Consider the following 21588-nt stretch of genomic DNA (forward strand, 5'->3'; position numbering starts at 1 on the left):
TGTATTTCATTTTATTTTTAAATACCTGACAAGGGGAGTATAGATTTTCATAAATATTATATAAATTAAAATTAATATATCATAGAAAGTTAAACTTATTTAAATTTGTTTGCTTCTTTAAAGTCGAGAAAAATTACTTTGAAATTTGAACTAGCTTANATCGAGAAAAATAACTTTGAAATTTGTACTAGCTTAAAAAGCCAATTTTTTCATTCGACGGTAACAACATACGGTTGCCGAGTTGGTAATACTTTTTCTATTACACGCTTGGGGTACGAGGTTCCAACCCGCGTTTGGCAATGAATTTTTTGCATTTTTTCTTAATTCTTTTTAAGTTAGTATAAATTTTAACTCGTTTGATTTTTATCACATTTAGATTCAATAACTTCAATAAAGATCAAGGATCCCATCACTTTAGTCGCCCCTTGCAAGGAGAAATTTCTTATCCGTATTAAAATTATTTTACTATATTTTAAGTTTTAGCTTCGATGCAAAGCTGAGAAGATATTTTTTTGTGACTATCATTTATTTTCTGCTCTAACTTGACCTACTTTTTTCAACGATACTTCAAATGACTACAATTCGTATCTAGGTTGAAGATATTACCCTCAAAAATTGAAAAAAAATTTTAATTTATCAATTAAACAGTTAGTTATTCCATTTCCTCCATACAAACAATTAAAATCATTAATTTCTAATGTTTTCAAAGTATTTATTGACGAATCAAGTTTGATATGATAGGTTTCAACTACAAAATTAAATCATTTTACTTTGTAATTTAATAATTTTTTTACTCTGTTTGTGTGTGCTACTATTAGACTATAATATTCAAATTTTTTTCTAACGTGTTGCTATATAAATCATTTCTAAAAAAAATGATTGTTTTTTCTCCTGAATTAACAATTGATTTTTACAAATATAATCAAATTTTATAATAAACTCAATTGAGTAAATCTTTTTAACAACTTTGTTTTGATTGGTACATTTAGTTAAAGTAAATCATTAAAATTAATTAAGTCTGAATATATCAATTGTAGAATCTTTTCAAACAACAAAGGTTATTAGGAAATTAACACTATTACTCCTATTTAAGTTATCTATTATCATAAAAATATTGAGCTTTTCTGATAAATTTACAATAAATAGTAATTATAAAACTTTCTGACTGCAAATTGATCTTAACGAGATACAATTTTTTTAACTGTCATAAAATTTTCTATTTAAAGATGTCAATGTCAAACTTACCAATTGAGCTAAAAGTTATGGTAAAATAAATTTCTTTTATTATTATAAACATTTACAACAATCAACTTTAAACGATTAAAAAAATAGGTTAAATATGTCATTTTCCTTATTTTTAACATATTAATAATCAAAATCAGTATTAATTTAAAACAATTTTTTTTGTTCTTAATTTTTTTTTTTTATATGTAAATACTATTTTTTAATAATAGAGTCATTCCATGTGAAATCACCTAATGTGTGTGCTGGTATAGTTCAGAAATTTATGAAATTTATATCATAGACTTCTTAAAGGTCATTGACAACAAAAATAATATTTTTTTTTTTTATTATTGTTTTTTTACCAGATAGTGAATTTTTTATAATTAAAAACATGAAAAAACAGACTATGTTCTAGAGCCTATAACTTCACATCCAAATAAGCTATCACTGTGGAACTAGCACTGTTTTACTCATATTAAATAGTACTTCAATTTTATTCTTAAGTTTATAAATTTTGAATTTTTTTGATCATCGAAATTTTGATTTAAATTTTTTAAATTTTGCAGTATTTTAATAGCAAAATTTGAAGGACAAAAAATTTTTTAATTAAAATTTTTTTTTTCTTTTCAGAAACTTTTAGTAATGTTCTTTTAACCCATATCATATTTGATTCGATATATAATTTTTTTTGTATCGTTTTACGGTCTTGAACATGCAAGGTTTGCTGAAAATAGCCAACTTTATCATCTCATTACACAAAAGTGACTGAACGAATTTTTTTCAAATTTACATAGTACTTTCCTTTAGGCAAATTAAACGTCTGGTGAAAATTTTATGATGGAGAAATAATTTTAACGCTACTTATAGAATTTACAAAATTTACAATTTGCGTATTATGGAAAATCCATAAACAACGTAATTTTCAACACTCAATTTTAATTTCTTGTATTTATTCTGTGTTCTGTAGTATATTAAGTTATTGGGACTCATAAAAAAATCCTAGGAGCAATGGCTAAGTTCGGAAAAGCTCCATTACTTTTCTCCATAAAGTTAATTACATCAATAAATATTGTTGATTCTTCGACTAGTATGCTGTAGTATATAAATATTTTATACCAAATATATAAAGTCATAAGGATTTCTATTGTACTAATCTCCGAATTTAATGAATTANTAAATATCTTTTTCATCTTCAGATTGAAGATGTAATACCAAGTCTATATTATCAATATGTTGAAACTTTCATGGATTGTCATACTATTTGAAAAGCTTGAGGATTTATCCATGTTTGCATTGTTTTGGTGCACAATTCCAGTAAACTATGTAGTTTTTCGTCTAACCATTTTTATTCTTTTATGATATTCAGTGTGTCCTTTACTGGTACCATTGTGAATAACGAGACTACGTCGACGTTGACCAGAATGTCTCCATCTTCCCAGTTGGTTTGTTGCAATTTTTCCCCAAAACCAGTCGAGTTTTTTACATAGGAAGATGTTTTCCCAGTGTAGGTTTTTTTTTTTTTTTTTAAAAAGGCAATTGGTGGATTATTCCAAAAGCATCATCAACTCTTATTTCTTTAATTATATCCTGATTAGTAGTTCTTTGATTTTAAAATATAATATATGAATAAATACTAATTATAATTATTAAATTTAGTATGAAATTGATATTCAATAATTTAATATTGTAATTTAAACGGAGAAATTATAAAAATAATAAAGAAGTTATATTTTGCTTTACTTTTACGTGTATAAAAATTTAAAGGGCTTGATACAATAATTTTCAATAAAAACTGTTTGTTACTATAAATGAATGCACTGGACTTCAAGGAACTTTTATCAGAAGCAAAAATATACTTTCCTAAATCAAAGTTTCGCGTTGTTTTCAAATCTGCAATTAGACTTTATCTATCAGTTCTAATTTTTTATATTATTACTAATTACATATAAAAAATAATTAAAAGAAAAAANTCAATTACAAGTTTAAAATTGACATCTAGGCCAGTCAACAAAGGAAAAATTTCTTAAAAAATTCCCAACCAAATTTTGTTTTTTTAAAAATTTAATTAAAATATGTATAATGACATACTAATAGTGTATGTGTGAGTTTATTTATTTATTGTATCATTAAAGTGTATATTCTAAGTCTATATTCTGTCATCTTATCCACGATTGACGCAACACATTTACTTCCTCTTATATGCTCGTTCCTTATCTTATGTTCTCTAGTCACTCCACTCATCCAACTAAGCATTCTCATCTCTGCTACACTTATTCTCTGCTCTACTTTCTTATCATCCGTCCAACACTATGAACCATACATCATAGCTGGCCTCACAATTTCATACTGAATTTAAAAACTATAATTAGTATTTATTCATATATTATATTTTAAAATCAAAGAACTACTAATCAGGATATAATTAAAGAAATAAGAGTTGATGTTGCTTTTGGAATAATCCACCAATTTCTCTAAATGAAACACTATCTACAGATTTGCATCGAAGCGTTTCTTATGATAGTGATTTTAATCACTGTCAGATATCATCTATACTTGTCCCATCTATGCCTCGTTCACACTGTGCCTCGACCCCACTGTGCTACCGTTTTTTTTTTGTGTCTGTTACCACTTTATCTCAGCTCTCACCGAACCGATTTCTTTCAATGATACGTCAAAAGATCACAAATCGTATCTTGTCGAAGACATTACCTTCAAAAATTGAAAAAATTTCCCTCGTTCCTCGTAAATGGGGGAAATCCCCCCAAAAATTACAAATTTAAAAATCGCTAGTTTTCGAAATTTTTAAAATTTTTTTTACTTAAAACTGCCATATTTTTTATATAGATGCATGATGTCTTTACCTTTCATTTGATATATTTTTTTTATAAATCTGACCCTTTGCCTGCCTACAGGGGGGATTCAAAATGACAATTTTTTTACAAAAAATTAACTTTTTCAACTTGACTTTTGAAAATGTTCCGGAATGTCTGACACTTTTATATATATCTTAAATTAAAGCTAATGTAATATACTTTATTATAGAAAAAAAAAAATTTCGGACTTTATTTTTATCTTCATGGTGAAAACAGACATCAACGTTAATAAAAAAAATACGATTTTTATAAAAAAATTCTTTTTTATATTTTTAACTTTATAATACTATAACTTATTGAAAAGTGTATGGATCAACCCAATTTTTTTATGAGAAATAATATTTTTTAATAATCCCTTTTTCATTCGACATACTTTATCTTAATCAGAATATTAATAAGGAACTAGCAGATCATGTAGCTTTTGGAATAATCCATCAATTTTTTTTAAATTAATCACTATCTAAAGATTTGCATCAAAGCGTATTTTTTATAGTGATTTTAATCACTGTCAGATATCATTATACTTGATTCGAGTATGCCACGTCACCACTGTGCTGGTTTTTTAAATACTGATTCTAATGAATATTAATACATTATATAAAAGGCAATGGGATTTATTAGATATTGATTCATTTTTAGCATCATTCCTCATATCTTAAGTTGTGTTAATAAAATTTTCAAAGAGTAACATACCACAGTACATACATATTTAACTAACTTATAAAATAGGGAATTATTTAATTAAGAAAATAATTTTGGGACTGATATTTTGAAATTCATTAACACTTTTTTACGTGTGTGAGAAGAGTAGTCTAATAATATAATTAGTTATAGATACCAAGTCCTAATTAAAGGTATTTTTATTTAATCAGGATATAATTANCCCGTGACTCTCTACAGTCTATAATTTAAAATAGTTATAATTTCTGAAGTATTGGTCCAAAAGTTGTTATCGATCAGCCATTTTTTAATTAGATCATTTTCCATTTTATGATTCAGTTAAATATTCTTAATTATAGTAAAATGGGTTAACAAAGTCTTTAATTTAAATTAAAGACATTATTTGACCAGCCTCATTATACAAACTTTAGTTTAATGTTTAGTTGTTCATGAAATTAAAACTGACGTCTTTATTTATATTTTAAAATATAGCTATCAGGATTTTTATGAATTCGTAAGTAACTTTTTTTTAAATATAATACACTGCCCAGTTTTTCGTATGTGAAATATTCTTATATACTCAAAATCTGTTTCATATATATTGAATTTAAAGTTATTTATATATAAGTCTAACATTTGAATTATGTGTTTTTGTTTCTAGGAATTTATCTCAGGAAGGTAAAACACCAGATGATGCAGTTTTTCAGCATTTATCTTCTGTTTATGCTTCTAAAAATCCTGTTATGTCAAATGGATCAGCATGCCAAGATGAACATTTTGAACATGGAATTACTAATGGTGCGCAGTGGTATGAACTGGAAGGTATGTAGTTAACGGCTTTATTTTTATGTAATTACAATGATAAAAATATGTAATAATATATCAACTTTTTTCAAATAAATGTACATTTATTTATTTAAAAGCAATACCCAGGACTTGCTTAGTTTTAATTATTTTTAATAAACAAAAGTAAATTACAATATATTTTATAAATAATGACACAATATTTTAAATATTCTATCACATTGAAAATATTATATTCTTGATAATATAATATTCCAACATTTTTTTTGTGACATTTTTTTATTTTTCTTTATTTTAACTGAGGTTTATTATTTTAGGTGGTATGCAAGATTTCAACTATGTATATTCTAATTGTTTTGAAATAACAGTAGAACTTACTTGTTGTAAATTTCCTCATCCATCAGTTCTAACTCAAGAGTGGGAAAACAATCGAGAATCAATGTTGTCATACATGGAAAATGTCCATATTGGTATTAAAGGTATATATATATATATTTTAAATTGTAATTTAGTTTAAAAAAATTACCATAATATTATTTTTCAAAATAGTATGACATTTTATTTTTGAAATATATATTTTAGGCTTAGTTCAAGATCAGTACAATAATGCTATTGAAGGAGCTATTATTAGTATTTCTGGGATTAATCATGGCATTAAAACTACTAATAGAGGAGAATATTGGCGACTTTTACTTCCTGGGACATACACTGTTAAAGCTAGTGCTCCTGGGTAATTTTAATTTTGCGAATTTTTAATGATTATATGTTGTAAAGTTATCATGAAATATCTTAATTTAAATATTCATATTGTAAGATCATTATTTTATGTTATGTAGTTATAAGGATGATCTAGAATTTTCATTATATATTAATTTTTCGGTCGTATTGCTGTAGATATAATATAGTCGTATTCCTATGGGTATAAAAATGCTTTACAAAACTTATTTGAAAAAAAAAAATATTTTTCAGTTCTTCAAATTTAAAAAAAAGTGTTTTTTTTTGTATTTCAAGTCTTATAACTTTGTCAATATTCAAGTAATTTTTAATGAAAAAGTACTTAATTTGTTTTTTTTTTCATTTAGATTATTTTACTGTCATTTAAATTATTCTCAATTATGTATCTATGGTCCAAGGTATAAAAATAACCAAAAAATAGTTTTACTTTAATTTTTATTTTAGTTTAAAATATTAAATTAAAAAAGCTGAGTAACAATTAATACATAAAGTTGTTGTATTTTTTTTTTAACAATCTATAAATTCTTTGTTAGGTATGTATCATCAACTCATAATGTTACTGTTAAAAATGATAACTACCGAACTTCAACCGTCAATTTTACTCTTCAGCAAGCTAAAACATCATCAGGTAATTTTGACTATACCAAATATTTTACTCGTTATTTTACTTCTTAAATGTAATACTTGCTTTAATATTTTGAAATGCATAAGAATTTATATTAAATACAATGGTGGTTGATATACTTGCATATTGCATGAGCTTTAAAACAAATTTGGTGTTGGATATATGATTTAAAATTTCTCAAATGAATTATTGGACTATTTTAAATAACATAACAAATTTTAGGTATACCATTTGTTTGTGTATTAGATATAAATAATTATAGGTTAAAATATATTTTTAACTTATTACAAAAATATTTAGTATTATAAAACTAGCAATAGTTATCAGAATATAATAAACAAAGATAATTTCATTAATTTGTAGTATAAAAATGTATTTTTGTTTTTTATTTTTTAGCTGAAAGATACAAGATGCAATTTGTTTTATGCATGGTGTATTCGTTGTTGCATGTGTTACTAATTAAATAATTTATTATACTTTAAAGTAATTTTCTATTAAATCTTTAATGAGTGTTAATTCAGTTTTTTGTAGGAGATTGCATTATTTTATACTTCTTTGAATTAATATGAATTACTTAAAACTTAAAAAAGTAACACATGATATTATTCCCAAAAACATTCCACATAAATATATGATTATTTTCTATTTAAATCATGTAGAAATGTAGAAACATGTAGAATCTAATTATTCAATAAAAATATAATTTTCTTATGTCATGGATTTTAGTATCTAGTATTAAATCCATTTTTTATATATTTAAATTACAATTTTTTTTTTAATATTTTTAAAATAAATAATTGAATAGATTCACATTCATATTGTAAATTGTGTAAGTTTACATTGTTTCAAAAAATAATGAGTTTTGAACAAAAAAGTACATTTTTGCATTTTTTTTTTTTTCAATTTTTAATTGATACTGCAATATCTTTGACATTATTCCTTCTTTAGTATATAATATTTGCAGAAAGAAATTATTTCCTTAATTTACTAAGTTTGATAATATGTATACTAATGAATAAATAGTACTTTAATATTTTATGTCACACCTCTCTAATAAATATTGTGCCTATATTAACTAAATTAAAATTTTCCAAGATATTATCTCAAGGTTTGAACATCTAGCACATTATTCATTGAATTAACACTCATACTTCTATCAAATAATTTGTAAACTATGTAGTAATAATTCTTATTTTATTATGTTTAATTTTATTTTTTTCTATAAAAGTACAATCAAATATTTATTTATCATTCATATCTTTAATTACCAATAGAATTAAATTTATTAGTTTTCTTATGAAGAATACTTCTTTCCTTGCTTAATGTAAATCATGATTAATTAAACTAATTTTTATAATATCAGCATACCAAATCCACTTTTTAGGTTGAAAATTTATTTAATATTATACATAATTCTGTTAACGTATTTAAGTTATTTAATGATTTTACCCTTCAAATATCATTTAAAAGCTTTATACAACCAAACTTTATGATATGATATGATTCTTATCTATACATTTTTATTAATTTTGTAATGATGAAATGTACAGTTTCAAATAAATTTAAGAAATTTGGCCATATCTAAAGAATATGAAAAAATACAGATTTATTTTAATAGACTTTTTAGTTGGGTTGAAATGTAAAGATTTTATTAAAGGTTATTTATCTATAGTTTCTCTGTATTACATGTTTATCCTAATGTTATACCATGTATATATGGTAGACAATTTGATATATAACATAACAATCTGTAAACATGTAGGTCTAAACTTAATAATATACTAATTAATGACTACTAATACATTTGACTTATACCAACTAACACTTACTCAAAATGTAATTATCATTCTCATCAATCATTAACATTATTTTGTAGTATTTTCCTAGTAATTCTTCTTATAAGAAAATGCCCTCAATCTTCTTAAAATCTAAATGTATTTAATCAAAAAATCATTAAATGTTCAATTATTACACTATTTAGTTTAAATTCTGTTAGTATTATTTTAAAAGAACACATGTTCAGTTTTAACGTTAATTTTTCAAAAAATATATCGTATTTTAAAAATTAATAATATTTTAACTTTGTGTAGGTATGTTAATTATTTTGTCTGTGTGGAATTGCATGGCAAATTATATGTTATATTAATAGTGTTTTCATTCAATTTTTAAATAGTGAAAAAATAATTGATTATTTATAAAATAATTTCTTTAGAAAATTTCAACAATGTAATATTGGATGCAGTGATAGATTTATCTCATTGGAATAATGACGTCAATTTTACCGAGTTAAAAAAAAAAGATGGTATTATTGCAGTTATTCATAAAGCTACAGAAGGTCGTTTTACTGTAGATCCTAAGTATAAAACCCGTAAAAATGCTGCTCTTGAACAAGGGTTGTTATGGGGTGCTTATCACTCAGGTGTCAATGCAGATGGTGCTACTCAAGCCCGTCATTTCATCAAAGCTATTGGTGATATAGTGAATACTTTGATAGTATTAGATATTGAAATTAAAAATGAAAATTTCATGACACCAACACAAGCCGAAGATTTTGTGAAAACTGTTCAAAACTTGACTTCAAGTTTTGTTGTAATTTATGGAAGTTATTTCCCTTTACAAAGTTATGCTACACCTTTATTAACTAAATGTCCACTATGGATTGCTGCATATCATACAAGCTCACCCAAAGTACCTGATGGTTGGAATAATTGGAAATTATGGCAGTACTCAAATAATGTTATTGATAGAACTAAATTTCATGGAACTTTAAATGATTTGAAAGAATTTTGGCCAAATGAAGAACGGCGTTTATGGGAAATAAAAGTTTTATTGGAATTCAAAAAAATCTTATTGGAGGAATCCAAAACTTAAAAATTCATAAAATACTTTTACCAAGTACTTCAAAATTAGTGATTGTTATGTGATAATAGTAATACTTGTAAATTTTTATTTAAATTTGTTTTTTCAATTTAAAGGGATACTAAATTTTTTGTTACTTTTTCTATGTTTATAAATTCAGTTGAATTAAAATAAAATGATTAGTCTTATGAAAACTGATAAGTTATACTGTTTAATGTCAATGATTGCAATGAATAAACTTTACTAAACAAACCGCAAATATTTAAAAAGTAACTACAACGACTATTCTAACTTTTACTATACTTTAATAACTACATATTAGTTTATCTAGTGTTCATAATTAATACCTACTGATCACATCTTAATTTACTAAAATAGATTAAAAAACTATATGCTCTACTTGATCAAATTTGTAGAGTTAAATAAACACAAACAAAATTACATTCAATTCCTTAATAAAAAATTGTAAATAAATATTTGGGTCTAACAAGTTACATAATCACATTTCAATCCTAAATTTATATGGTTATTTATGATATTGCATATTGCACTTGGGATTGTTGGTTATTGATTACTATATATTACTAACTATTTACCAAACATTTTCTTTGGCATTTGTAAACTATCCAAGAGTTAATCAAAATGAACGATATACTAATTGGTGCAATATATTTTTAATAATAATTTCATGACCTTAAAAAGTGGTGGAGGTGCTTCACTTTAATAATGATTGAAAATAGGAATTTAGGAATTATTAAGTATTATATTAAAACTAAATTTAGTAATGTGCATTTAAGTATCAAAGATCAAAGATGTAAATTTGTATAAATTCTAAATATTATTGTATAATTTTATAAAATGTTAACAGTATTTTTTATTTAATAATATTTGTTTTATATGCAAGACTGATAAATAAAACTCGATGTATACATTAATTTCTCATAAAAATTTATTTTTAAAAACACATATTACTGAATTCAGTTATTACTGATTTTCAATTATATTGATTATTTAATTAGAAAAAGAAACAAATGTCTTTCACATTTAAACTGTTGTTCTTGCGTGGATTTATGAACCCATTAAAATATTTAAATTAGAATTTTTGAAATGCTCTTTAAATTTAAATTATATTCAATGTAATTTTTTATTTTTATATTAAAATTAGAACATTAAAACGTATGTATTATTAGTTGTATAGAATACCATTATTGTTTAATGTTACTATTCTAGTTTATAATTAATTCATAATGAGTATTATCATATCAATTCTGTTTAATTTTAAATTTTCTTTAAAACTACTTTTACCTTTAAAATGTTATCATATTGTAAGCTAATATGTACGGTTTATAATAAAAAATTTTATTTTATGTAAACATAGCTATCTGTGTTAATTATTTTATTTTTCAAATGCATCATTAAGGTTTCCGACCTCCACATGCACATCTGTATATTATTATATCGCATTTAATCGCTTAATAATGCTAATCTCGAGGAGAAGAAATTTTGAATCGAGTTGTTTGAAGATTTGGTGGTTAACAAAAAAGTGAATAAACTATAATTAATTTTATTAAAGGCATTTATGACTTAATATTATCTGTACTGTCTTTCTACACATTTACGGCTCTATTAACGATTTCATTTCTCTATTACTATTAGTTATAAATATGGATTTACTAATTTAATTCGTCTATAATACAGATATTTCTATAGTAACAATAAGACACTATAATGATCATATTACCTTTAAAACGGATAATTTTTTAATTCTTTGTTATTCGTTTGGATATCTTCTTTTTAAATATATTAATATATATATTTATATATTTTTGCTGTACATAATGAGAGGGAAATGCAGATTTCATTATTTGTAAATCAAACAAGGTGATTATTTTAATAATAACTACTCGATTTCTTCTAAAATAATTATCATGTTAAGAAAATAATTTTTAGTGTTTTATTTTCAAATATTTTTAGATTTATCTGTTATTACTTTTTTAATTTATCTGTAATAGCTTATAAAGGTGTTAACTTAATTTTTGTAAGTAACAAACTTATATATTTAACTAGCTTATAGAATAGAAAATATTATTCCGAATGACTGGTCCTAAAATTACTTTTGACTAGTCATTTTCTTAGTTAGATCATTTTCTATTTTAAAATTTTGTTAAATATGTATGTTGCCATAAAAAAAAAATAACTTAACACCCTTATAAGGTCTAAGAGATGAATGAAAAAAGTAATTAATAACTGATAAATCAAAAAATATATGAAACTAAACAAATCTTAAAATTATTTTCTTAACATAATAATTATTGAAATAGAAATCGAGTGGCTAACGTTAATAGAATCAACATATATGTATAAACATATATTTATTATTATTATTTTTTTTAATAAAAGAAGGAACCTCTAATTAATGACAAAAAATAAATAATCATTAATGTGTCTTATCTTACCTCTGTGTACACAATATTCCTTCTTGCTTGTGTTCTGTGAAATGTCATCACTGAATTATATTGGAACTATTGAATTTGTGGAAGCAGTGCTAAGGAAGTAAAATTAGTACGTTTATTATTTTTATTTCAGCGGTCGATTTGAGTTCAATTGAAACGAAAACCGGACAGAGAGACATTGATGGTTTCCCCATTCCTGTAGAATTCGTTCACCATAATTATGATAAACTCGTTGCAAAATTAAATTTAATCAATGTCAATTATCCAAATATAACCCGACTTTATAGTGTGGGCAAAAGTGTAAAAGGAAGAAATCTGTACGTGCTCGAAGTGTCTTTAAGCACAGGACATCATCAACCTGGTAATAACTAATAATTCAGCGAAAGAATAAGTGATTTTTTTCTTAATGTTTGGTGTTGTGCGGCGTGTGTTAGGTAAGCCAGAGTTTAAGTACGTTGCAAATATGCATGGCAATGAAGTTGTAGGACGAGAGTTAATATTGTTGTTGGCTCAGTATTTGTGCCAAAATTACGGTTTTGATAACCGCGTTACGAAATTGGTGAACAACACTCGAATACATCTTATGCCTTCGATGAACCCTGATGGTTACGAAGTGGCTAAAGAAGGTAACAACTTTAATTATTTAGAATTTAGATTAATTTTTTTATTTTTAAAAGAACAACATGTCATTGTTGTATTTATTCATTTTAGGAATCGAAGATCCAAATGATTTGTTAGGTAGAAATAACGCTAACAATGTCGACTTAAATAGGAATTTCCCAGACATTCGTCATCCTGAACACGTAAGCTCAATTTATTTGAACAAATTTATTATTTATAACTCTATTAATAGAATGTGTATTTTTGTTTCGGATACCGAGGAAATAATAAATGGGTAACATTAGAACAATGGGGTCTAAATAATCATAGATGAGTATCGGTTTCATTCGCATAATTAGGATTTAATTTTAAAGAGTGGTAACATTTTACACTATTCCCTCTAAACAAAAAAACTGTAGCACAGTGGGGTTGTGGCATAGTTGGGACAAGTATAGATGATATCTGACAGTATTAAAATCACTATCATAAGAAACGCTTCGATGCAAATCTGTTGATAGTGTTTAATTTTAAGAAATTGGTGGATTATTTAAAAGTAAAATTCTAACTCAAGAAGAATTGAGGAAAAACGTTCATAGCATTTGTCGTTTGATAAAATTGGTAATTTAAAGCTGATTCAAATGTTAAAATTACTTTTTTCATCTTAAAAGAAAAAATCATTGAAATAAGTTTAACTTTATATTATATGTCAATTAGATTTATATAATATTCATGAAAATCAGTGTACTCTCCTTATAAGGTATATTAAAATACAATACCAAGAATTTTAACACAAAAATAGCGTATTTTTATGAAACCGTTTTCACTATATCTCGATTTTTTTTTTTCATAATAAAGTATATTACATACGCTTTAATTTAAAATTAAATAAAAGTGTCAATATTTCCGGATGATTTTCAAAAATTATTTTGAAAAAGTTTAAGTTGTGTAAAAATTGTTATTTTGAATACCCCCTGTAATCAAAAGTCAGATATTCAAAAAATGTATATCAAATGTAAGAAAAATATCTAAGGTTTCAATATAAAAAAGAATTATTTTGATTTGTTCATTTTACAAAAAGTTATGGCAGTTATAAATATTAAAATATTTCATGTTAAACAATGATTTTTTCATAAAAATTCCATTTTTCGTTAAATTCGATGGCCATTTTCCCATAGACGAAAAGGTGTCTGGAAATTTTTTTTTTTTATAACTTATAGTATTTATTGCAAGCTTTAATTTAATATATATTTAAATCTTGGAGTATTTCCGTAACATTTTCAAAAGTTAAAATGAAAAAGTTCTGCTTTTTACTCGTATTTTTATACGCCCCTTTATATAGAAAAATGGTCCGATTTAAAAAAAAGATGTCGGATGAAAGGTATGTATTTATTTAAAAACAAAAATTTGTATTAATCCATACATATTTGGAAAAATTATAGTTATTTTAAGTTGAAAAAATACAATATGAAATCGTAAATTTTAATACCAAAATTGCATGTTTTTTAACTACGGCAACCATTTGCACATAGAATATAAGTCGTCAGGAGAATTTTTTTTTTTTAACTTGTAGTGCATAACATTAGCTTTATTTTAACATATGTTTGAAGCTCAGAATATTTCCTGAACATTTTCAAAACATAAGTTGAAATAGTTAAATTTTTGTGCAGAAGTTGCTATTTTGAATCCCCCCTGTGGGCAGGTAAAGGGTAAAATCTATTGTTAAAACTTTTATTTCAGTGCACTAAATTCATTGTATATCGTTGTATAGATAGTAACACAAGAACCTGAAACTAATGCAATCATCGATTGGCTTCAGAACATTCCATTTGTCTTAAGTGCTAATCTTCATGGTGGAGCTTTAGTTGCTAACTATCCCTTTGATAGTAATCCATCATCAATCAACTCCCGACCGTCGTATACACCAGATCATGATTTGTTTATGCTTCTGGCTAAAACTTACTCAATGGTAATAATTTGAACATAATTATTAATTATACTGTATAACAAATGAACAGTATAATTACTAATAAAGTATAAATATATGATTCAATTGCAAAAGTACTTGTGTCCAATTTTTTTTGTTACAATTTTACTTTTTTCGGATAAAATAGATTGCATATTAAAAAAAAAAATTGGAGACATCCTTTTGCAACTGGACGACTAAAATATTATTTATGCTCCTTTGTATAATACTACTACAATTAAGTTCGGGGTTGTTTTTAGGCCCATCCTCAGATGCATCTTAACAAAAAGTGTGTAAACGACTCTGATTTCATAGTTTTTAAGGATGGAACAGTTAATGGAGCTTATTGGTACAGCGTGGTAGGCGGTATGCAAGATTATAACTATTTGAACACAAATTGTTTTGAACTTACGATGGAACTGGGCTGCACCAAATTTCCATGGAAAAAAGACCTTAGAAGTTACTGGACTGCCAATCGAGAACCTTTGATCATATTTATGGAACAAGTACACAGAGGAATCAAAGGTTTTGTGTTTAACTATAAGGGTCAAGCTATACGAAATGCAGAAATTTCAGTTGCAGGCATAGATCATAACGTCAGGTCAGCAATTGATGGGGATTATTGGAGATTGTTGCCACCGGGAAACTATGATGTTTCGGTTACAGCTTATGGGTAAGATGATATTGCTGATAAGTTATTCTTTATTAATTCTGTCTAACACCCAATTTTTAAAGTAAATAATAATACCATTTCTGTAAAAATTAAACAATACAAACCTCAGTAATACTGTCTAAAATCGATGAATAAATTTTTGACGGAAACTGTTAATTTTTTATCAGAGATGTACTTATAAATTATTAAAGTTAAAGGCTAACTTTTCTACCGTTGAAAATATTTTTGGTCAACAATTTATAATGGGCAAGTAAAAGAAACAACCATATACAGTGTCCCAGAGTTTTCTGATAAATTCCATAACTTTTGATCTACTAAATATATTTTGTTATTTTATTTTTTAGTTTTCACAGTTTTGGACTATGTTGAAATATTTTTTTTATTATGTCGCTAATAAGAAAAAAGAATTTTTTTTTTTTCAATTTCAAAATAGGTATTTTTTAGATATTATCAGACGAAAAATGCCCAGGGTAAGTACTTATTGAGTTACAAGAATTTTAATGTATTGAGTGGATTACTAGCGCGGATCGATACATTCCTACTTGTTTATATTATATATATATATATATCTCCTGCACAACGTATTTACTCTGTATATTAAAACTCTTGTAACTTAATAAGTACTTATTCTGAAGTTGTTATCTATCCTTGAAAATTATTTATAAATAAAGAGCTAAAAAATGTTTGTTTTTAAATTCCCAAAAAAACTTTTTTCTAATTAGTGACAAATAATAAAAAATGTATTTTTAACGTAATCTATGACTGTAAACTAAATTAACAAATATTATAGTATATTAAGTGGATCAAATATTATAAAATTTGTCAGAACAGTCTGGGACACTTTGTCCTTCCTATATTGATTTCCTCCTAAATCATCTCCCTTGGAAATAAGGTATAATAGTAAGTAGACACATAGCCCAAAAATATCAGTCGAGGAAAGGGGACAAAAAATGTTTGACCCTTATATCATTTTCCATAGAAATATTCGCGAGGATTATTTTACCTCTATCTAATGTCTAATGAAAGATAGAGGTGGATTTTTAATCTATGCGTAGGTGCACATAAGGGAGGTCAGAAGGTGTTTAGCACTCACAATTTATGAATTAGTATCCAACTTTTGCAATTTCGCAGTTAATTAAGAAATCAAGATAAAGGGTCAGAATCATAGTAGTTACAAATAAGTTTTTTTAATATTTTTTGACTTTGTTTTTCATAAATATTTTTATAATTAAGTAAAGTGTCATACGTCTATTACATAAAAAAAAGTTATTAATTATATTTAAAAAGTATGTATCTACGTTAAAAAAACAATATAGGATAAATTAAAAATTAAGAATAATTAAATTAATCTATTTAAATACGTGGAGTTGAAAAAAATGTATGAAATTAATGGTATTTGGAAATTAATTAATATACACAAAGAAAAGATGAGATTTAAATTATAATTTGCGATGCGAGATTTTTTTTTAATTTGATGCATTACGATTATTAAAATGAATAATTTATAGGTTTTATTTTTGAATCAATAGCATCTAGTATTTTCGTTCGTAAAACGTTCAAAGTTTTTTTTCTTATTATACATTACGATAAAAGAAAATTACTAGCGTTGAATACAAAACGTAACTGGATATCCGACTATTAAGTATTACATTTATTGACTTACTGAACACTCTGTATAAATCAGTAGCTATTATTCAAAAAATGATATGTCACTTTTAACAATTTATCAGCAGAGAAAAAACAAATTAAAAATGTTAATAGTATCTTATGGAAAATAATATTTTTTAAATGCAAATAAACAAACCTCAATGATAAAATTGATTTTATAATTTTTGGGTGATAAATAACCTTCTCCTACAGATTATAAAAATTTCAAAAATCCATTTATGTTTCTATTTTTAAATATTGTTTTATAGGAATTAAAAATAAAGTATAATTGTAATACCCAATAATAATCACAATAAATATAGTTTAATGTACATACGCATTTTTCATAGTTTGTGAAAATAATGATATTTTTATTTGGGGAGTCAGCTCTACATACCCTAAATATTTTAGGGTATATCAGGTATATGGCTATATATCTAGTAATAAGATTCGACCTCTATTCTTTTAGTATGCCCTAGTATTTTACAATCATAACATTTGTTATATTTTATTTATATAACTATTATATATTAGGTACAAAAAACTAACACATTCTGTTTATGTGGAAAACTCAACAATTCCGACCTGGTTAAATTTCACAATGGAAAAAGAAAACTTATCAGTTTGGTCTAGAAAAAATGACTTTAATATAGAAAGCAATATAGCCAAATTAGAATTATACAAAGATAAAGAAGTGTTTTTAAATGAGCTTAGAGATTTAGAAAATAAAGCATCCAGCATTGCTCAGTTAATGTCACCTCAAGCGCCTTTTGGGATCATTGGCGAATCTATTATTGCATTTAAAATCACTAAAGATGTAAGTTATCTTATTACTAAATGAGTACAATGTTATTATTATATACAGAGTAATTTTTTTAATGCTAGCCACTCAATTTCTCTAAAAATATTAAGTTTTTTGAAAAAGTGTTTTGGGTTTTTTTTAGTTACATATGTATTTTCATTTGTCTGTTATAAATAATTTGCAGGTTCATCTTTTATATAGGGGTGTGAACTTCATTATTTTTTTAATGGCAACATTCACATAAAACTTGCTTATAAAATAGAAAATGAGAACTTTTGTACATATTTAACTTTTATATAAATAGTATTCCAGAAGTTATCTTATTTTCATACCTAAAGGTGAAAGGAAGAGTACAGTTAGAAAATTACTAGTAATAAAAATAGCAGCATTTACCCATTTATTCCTTACTTTAAATTGTTAATAACTTCTGAAATATTGGTTCAAAAATTGTTATCGACCAGTTAATTTTCTGTTTTATAAGCAAGTTTAATGTGTATGTTGCCATTAAAAAAAAATTAAGTTCACACCTCTATAAGATATAAGGGATGAACCTGCAAATTATTTATAACAGACAAATGAAAATACATATGTAACTAAAAAAACCCTAAAACATTTACAAAAAATTAAATATTTTTAGAGAAATTAAGTGGCTAGTGTTAAAAGAATTATTTTGTATAAACTATATAAAGATTTTTTTATATTTTTTAGGTTGGGTCACCGGACGAATTTAAATTTAAAGTTGCTATTTTGGGAGGTTTGTATGACAACGAACCTGCTACTCGAGAGATTCTTTTAAATCTAGCCAAACATTATGTTGAAGGCTATAGAAAAGGCAACAAAAATATTATTTCTTTGCTATCAAATGTAATTTTATACTTAATTCCTTACTATGAACAAAAGGCGAATTATGATAAAAAGTGTTTAACGGATGACCAAAGTGATCTTACTGGACCTCGTTTAATTGCTACAAATCAGCCTAGTGATAAAAAAACTACTGATAGTCTTTGGAGAATGTTGCAAAAGGAACAATTTGATTTGATGTTCAGTTTAGAAGGAGGTGCCATGTCTATAAAGTATAATATAACATTATTTGCATTTTTAAATCGATTTTTTTTATTAAATAATTGAATTATTTAAAAATTTCTAGTGGCCCTACAACTCAACCCAGAAATATTGTATCTTTATTGTTTCGCGAGTACGAACAACTATACTATAATAGCCATATTAAAAGTGTAAGTTAAATAATTTATTATTTGTCAAGGCTTTAATAGGAAAAGTTATTATCTTTGCTAATAATATAGTTCCTTAACCACTATGTACAGTATAATTATGAGTATTGTTTTATTTGTTATCTTTTTTACATTTAGAGCTGTGGAGATTTAACTGATTTAAAAATTAATGATATTAAACAGAATGTTTTAGATAATTTCAATAATATATTAAAAATAAAAACTGTGAGTAATTAATGAATTTTCAAATCATTATTATACATTTTTATTACTGTTTTTTATAACTTTTAGATGTCAATACGTTTAACATGTTGCAATTATATAGACTCTACTGAAGTAGCATTTGTCTGGATGGAAAGCTTGCATATGTTAGAATCAATTATATCTCAAAGTTACCAAGGTGTTCGAGGGATAGTTAGGGACTCATCAGGCAAGCCATTAAGGTCTGCTATTATTACTGCTGATCAGTTTGGTGATATTTATAAAGTAACTTCTAACTCTGCTGTTTACAAAGCACACTTGCCTTTAGGCATGCATCGACTTCATGTAAGAGATTAATGTTATTATAAATTTGTGTGTATTACTTAAAAGTCATATTCTATTTTTAGGTAAAAGTAACAGGTTATGAAACTAGAACTGTTTGGGCTAATGTATATAGCGGGAATGTTACCGAACTTAATATTGTAATGTCAAATGAGAAAGGTTATGCAGAAATTCAACAACTAAACAATAAAATTAGGGGTACTGCTCAAGCATTTTATATATATATTTTAATATATTGAAAAATTCTAACTATATTATATACCAATTTGATTGTATTAGGATTTGTTGTTGATGTTATGAATAGTCCTATAGAAGATGCAGTTGTAATTGATAAAACATCATCATCAGTCACTAAAAGTAATAAAAATGGTTTCTATGAGTTACCTGTAAGCAAAGGTAGTTTTGTTTTAAATTATTTAATATTTATTCTGCTAAATTATAACTGCTCCTTTTAAATCCTAGTATAATTTATTCTAATATATATATATTATACATATGTATAAAAGACCTTGAAAATGCTTTAATAATCTAACTTATACAAAACGTGTATTCATTTATGAATGGGTTAAAACTTTCATGGATTGTCTTGTTGCTTGAAATGCTTGGGGATATATCCATGTATACAGTAGAGTTCGAAACGTCAGAACTCACCTGTAAACATGGATATATCCTCAAGCACTTCAAGCAAAAAGTGTATTCATTTTGTACAAAATACATTGTGAAAAATAAATTTCTTTAATTTATCTATATTTTAAAGGAAAATCATATATACGAGTTGAAGCTAAGGGATATTATCCATCTACAAAGTTGATTGAAATTTCAGATTCATTAAATGAAAAACTAACAGTCAAGTTGGAAAAAGATTTAAGAGTATTTAATATGTCAAGAATGATGTTTATAGTGCTTACAGGTATTCTTATAGTTTCTGTAATGTAACATTAATAATAGGATTTTAAAAAAAATGTTGGAATTTATTATTGTTATATTTTTTTATTTGTTTTTGTAGTTTTTGTAAGTTCTGTTCTTGGAGTAAGTTGGTATCACTTTTATCTACGATGGAAATCTGGAAGGCCATCAGCATTTGCTTACCGAAATGGATTTGCCTTATTACCTCAAAAACCTTATCTTTTTGATGATGATGATGAAGTGGAGCTTTTCCGAAGCCCTCACCATAAATGTATGCATAAAAAAATTGTTGAAAATAATATTTCAATCCTGTTATTTTATTTATTTAATGAACTACTGTTATAGTATGTTACTGATTTTATCTATAAATTGTTTCTATTAAATCAAATTTCTATTTTTAAAATGTATTTATCATTATGACTATTATTAAAAAATGTAGATTTATTATGTTAGACACTAAATTTTAGCTTTAATATAAAGCTGAGAAAGTAACCCAATATCTTTGTTTTAAATTTAAAACTATTTTAAGTAAAACCAATAGTTTCTAAGTTTTTTTAATTTATTTCATTATTTTTAGATTCTTTGTCTAGACCATACCATGATGAGTCTGATGTCAGTTATGATGATGGTTCAGATGCATCAAATTCATACTAAGTTTCCCAAAACAAATTGCTATACTTAAATTTAAATTCTTGATTGTACAATATTTAACTACTTAATATCATATTTTTAATAATCAAATTGTTAATATTTTAGTTATTATTTCTATTGTTATTGAATATGTTGTTTTTAAATATTTGTGTAAATAATAATTAGTGCAATCTCTTAATTTTTATTTAAATTTTAAGGTAATTAAAAATTTAACGTGATACTTAAATTAAATTTTAGTAAATTTACAACAATAATTTTTAATCATAACTAATGAACAACTATTAGGCTTAATGTGTAAGGATACTTATTGAAGTAATTTTAAAATTGTAGACTAATACTGT

The 21588-nt window shown here is 24.9% G+C and overlaps 1 protein-coding gene across 1 annotated transcript in view; it reads left to right on the forward strand.

Annotated features, from left to right (window-relative positions):
• Positions 1-21566, forward strand: part of LOC126894344 (carboxypeptidase D) — a 32735-nt gene extending 11169 nt beyond the window's left edge. The window contains exons 3-21 of the mRNA XM_050665282.1: positions 5419-5579; positions 5879-6040; positions 6144-6291; positions 6830-6924; positions 12367-12594; positions 12668-12859; positions 12945-13036; positions 14602-14799; positions 15057-15469; positions 17651-17933; positions 18627-18991; positions 19066-19150; positions 19286-19372; positions 19439-19693; positions 19756-19888; positions 19970-20086; positions 20448-20600; positions 20697-20867; positions 21174-21566. Of these exons, the coding sequence (XP_050521239.1) occupies positions 5419-5579; positions 5879-6040; positions 6144-6291; positions 6830-6924; positions 12367-12594; positions 12668-12859; positions 12945-13036; positions 14602-14799; positions 15057-15469; positions 17651-17933; positions 18627-18991; positions 19066-19150; positions 19286-19372; positions 19439-19693; positions 19756-19888; positions 19970-20086; positions 20448-20600; positions 20697-20867; positions 21174-21250 (3415 nt within the window). The 3' untranslated portion in view covers positions 21251-21566. The remainder of the gene's footprint in view (positions 1-5418; positions 5580-5878; positions 6041-6143; positions 6292-6829; positions 6925-12366; positions 12595-12667; positions 12860-12944; positions 13037-14601; positions 14800-15056; positions 15470-17650; positions 17934-18626; positions 18992-19065; positions 19151-19285; positions 19373-19438; positions 19694-19755; positions 19889-19969; positions 20087-20447; positions 20601-20696; positions 20868-21173) is intronic.
• The last annotated feature ends 22 nt before the right edge of the window (positions 21567-21588 follow it).

The sequence above is a fragment of the Daktulosphaira vitifoliae genome, unplaced genomic scaffold (genome assembly GCF_025091365.1).
Source record: "Daktulosphaira vitifoliae isolate Bord-2020 unplaced genomic scaffold, ASM2509136v1 Scaffold_1, whole genome shotgun sequence".
Taxonomy (NCBI): Eukaryota; Metazoa; Arthropoda; class Insecta; order Hemiptera; family Phylloxeridae; genus Daktulosphaira; species Daktulosphaira vitifoliae.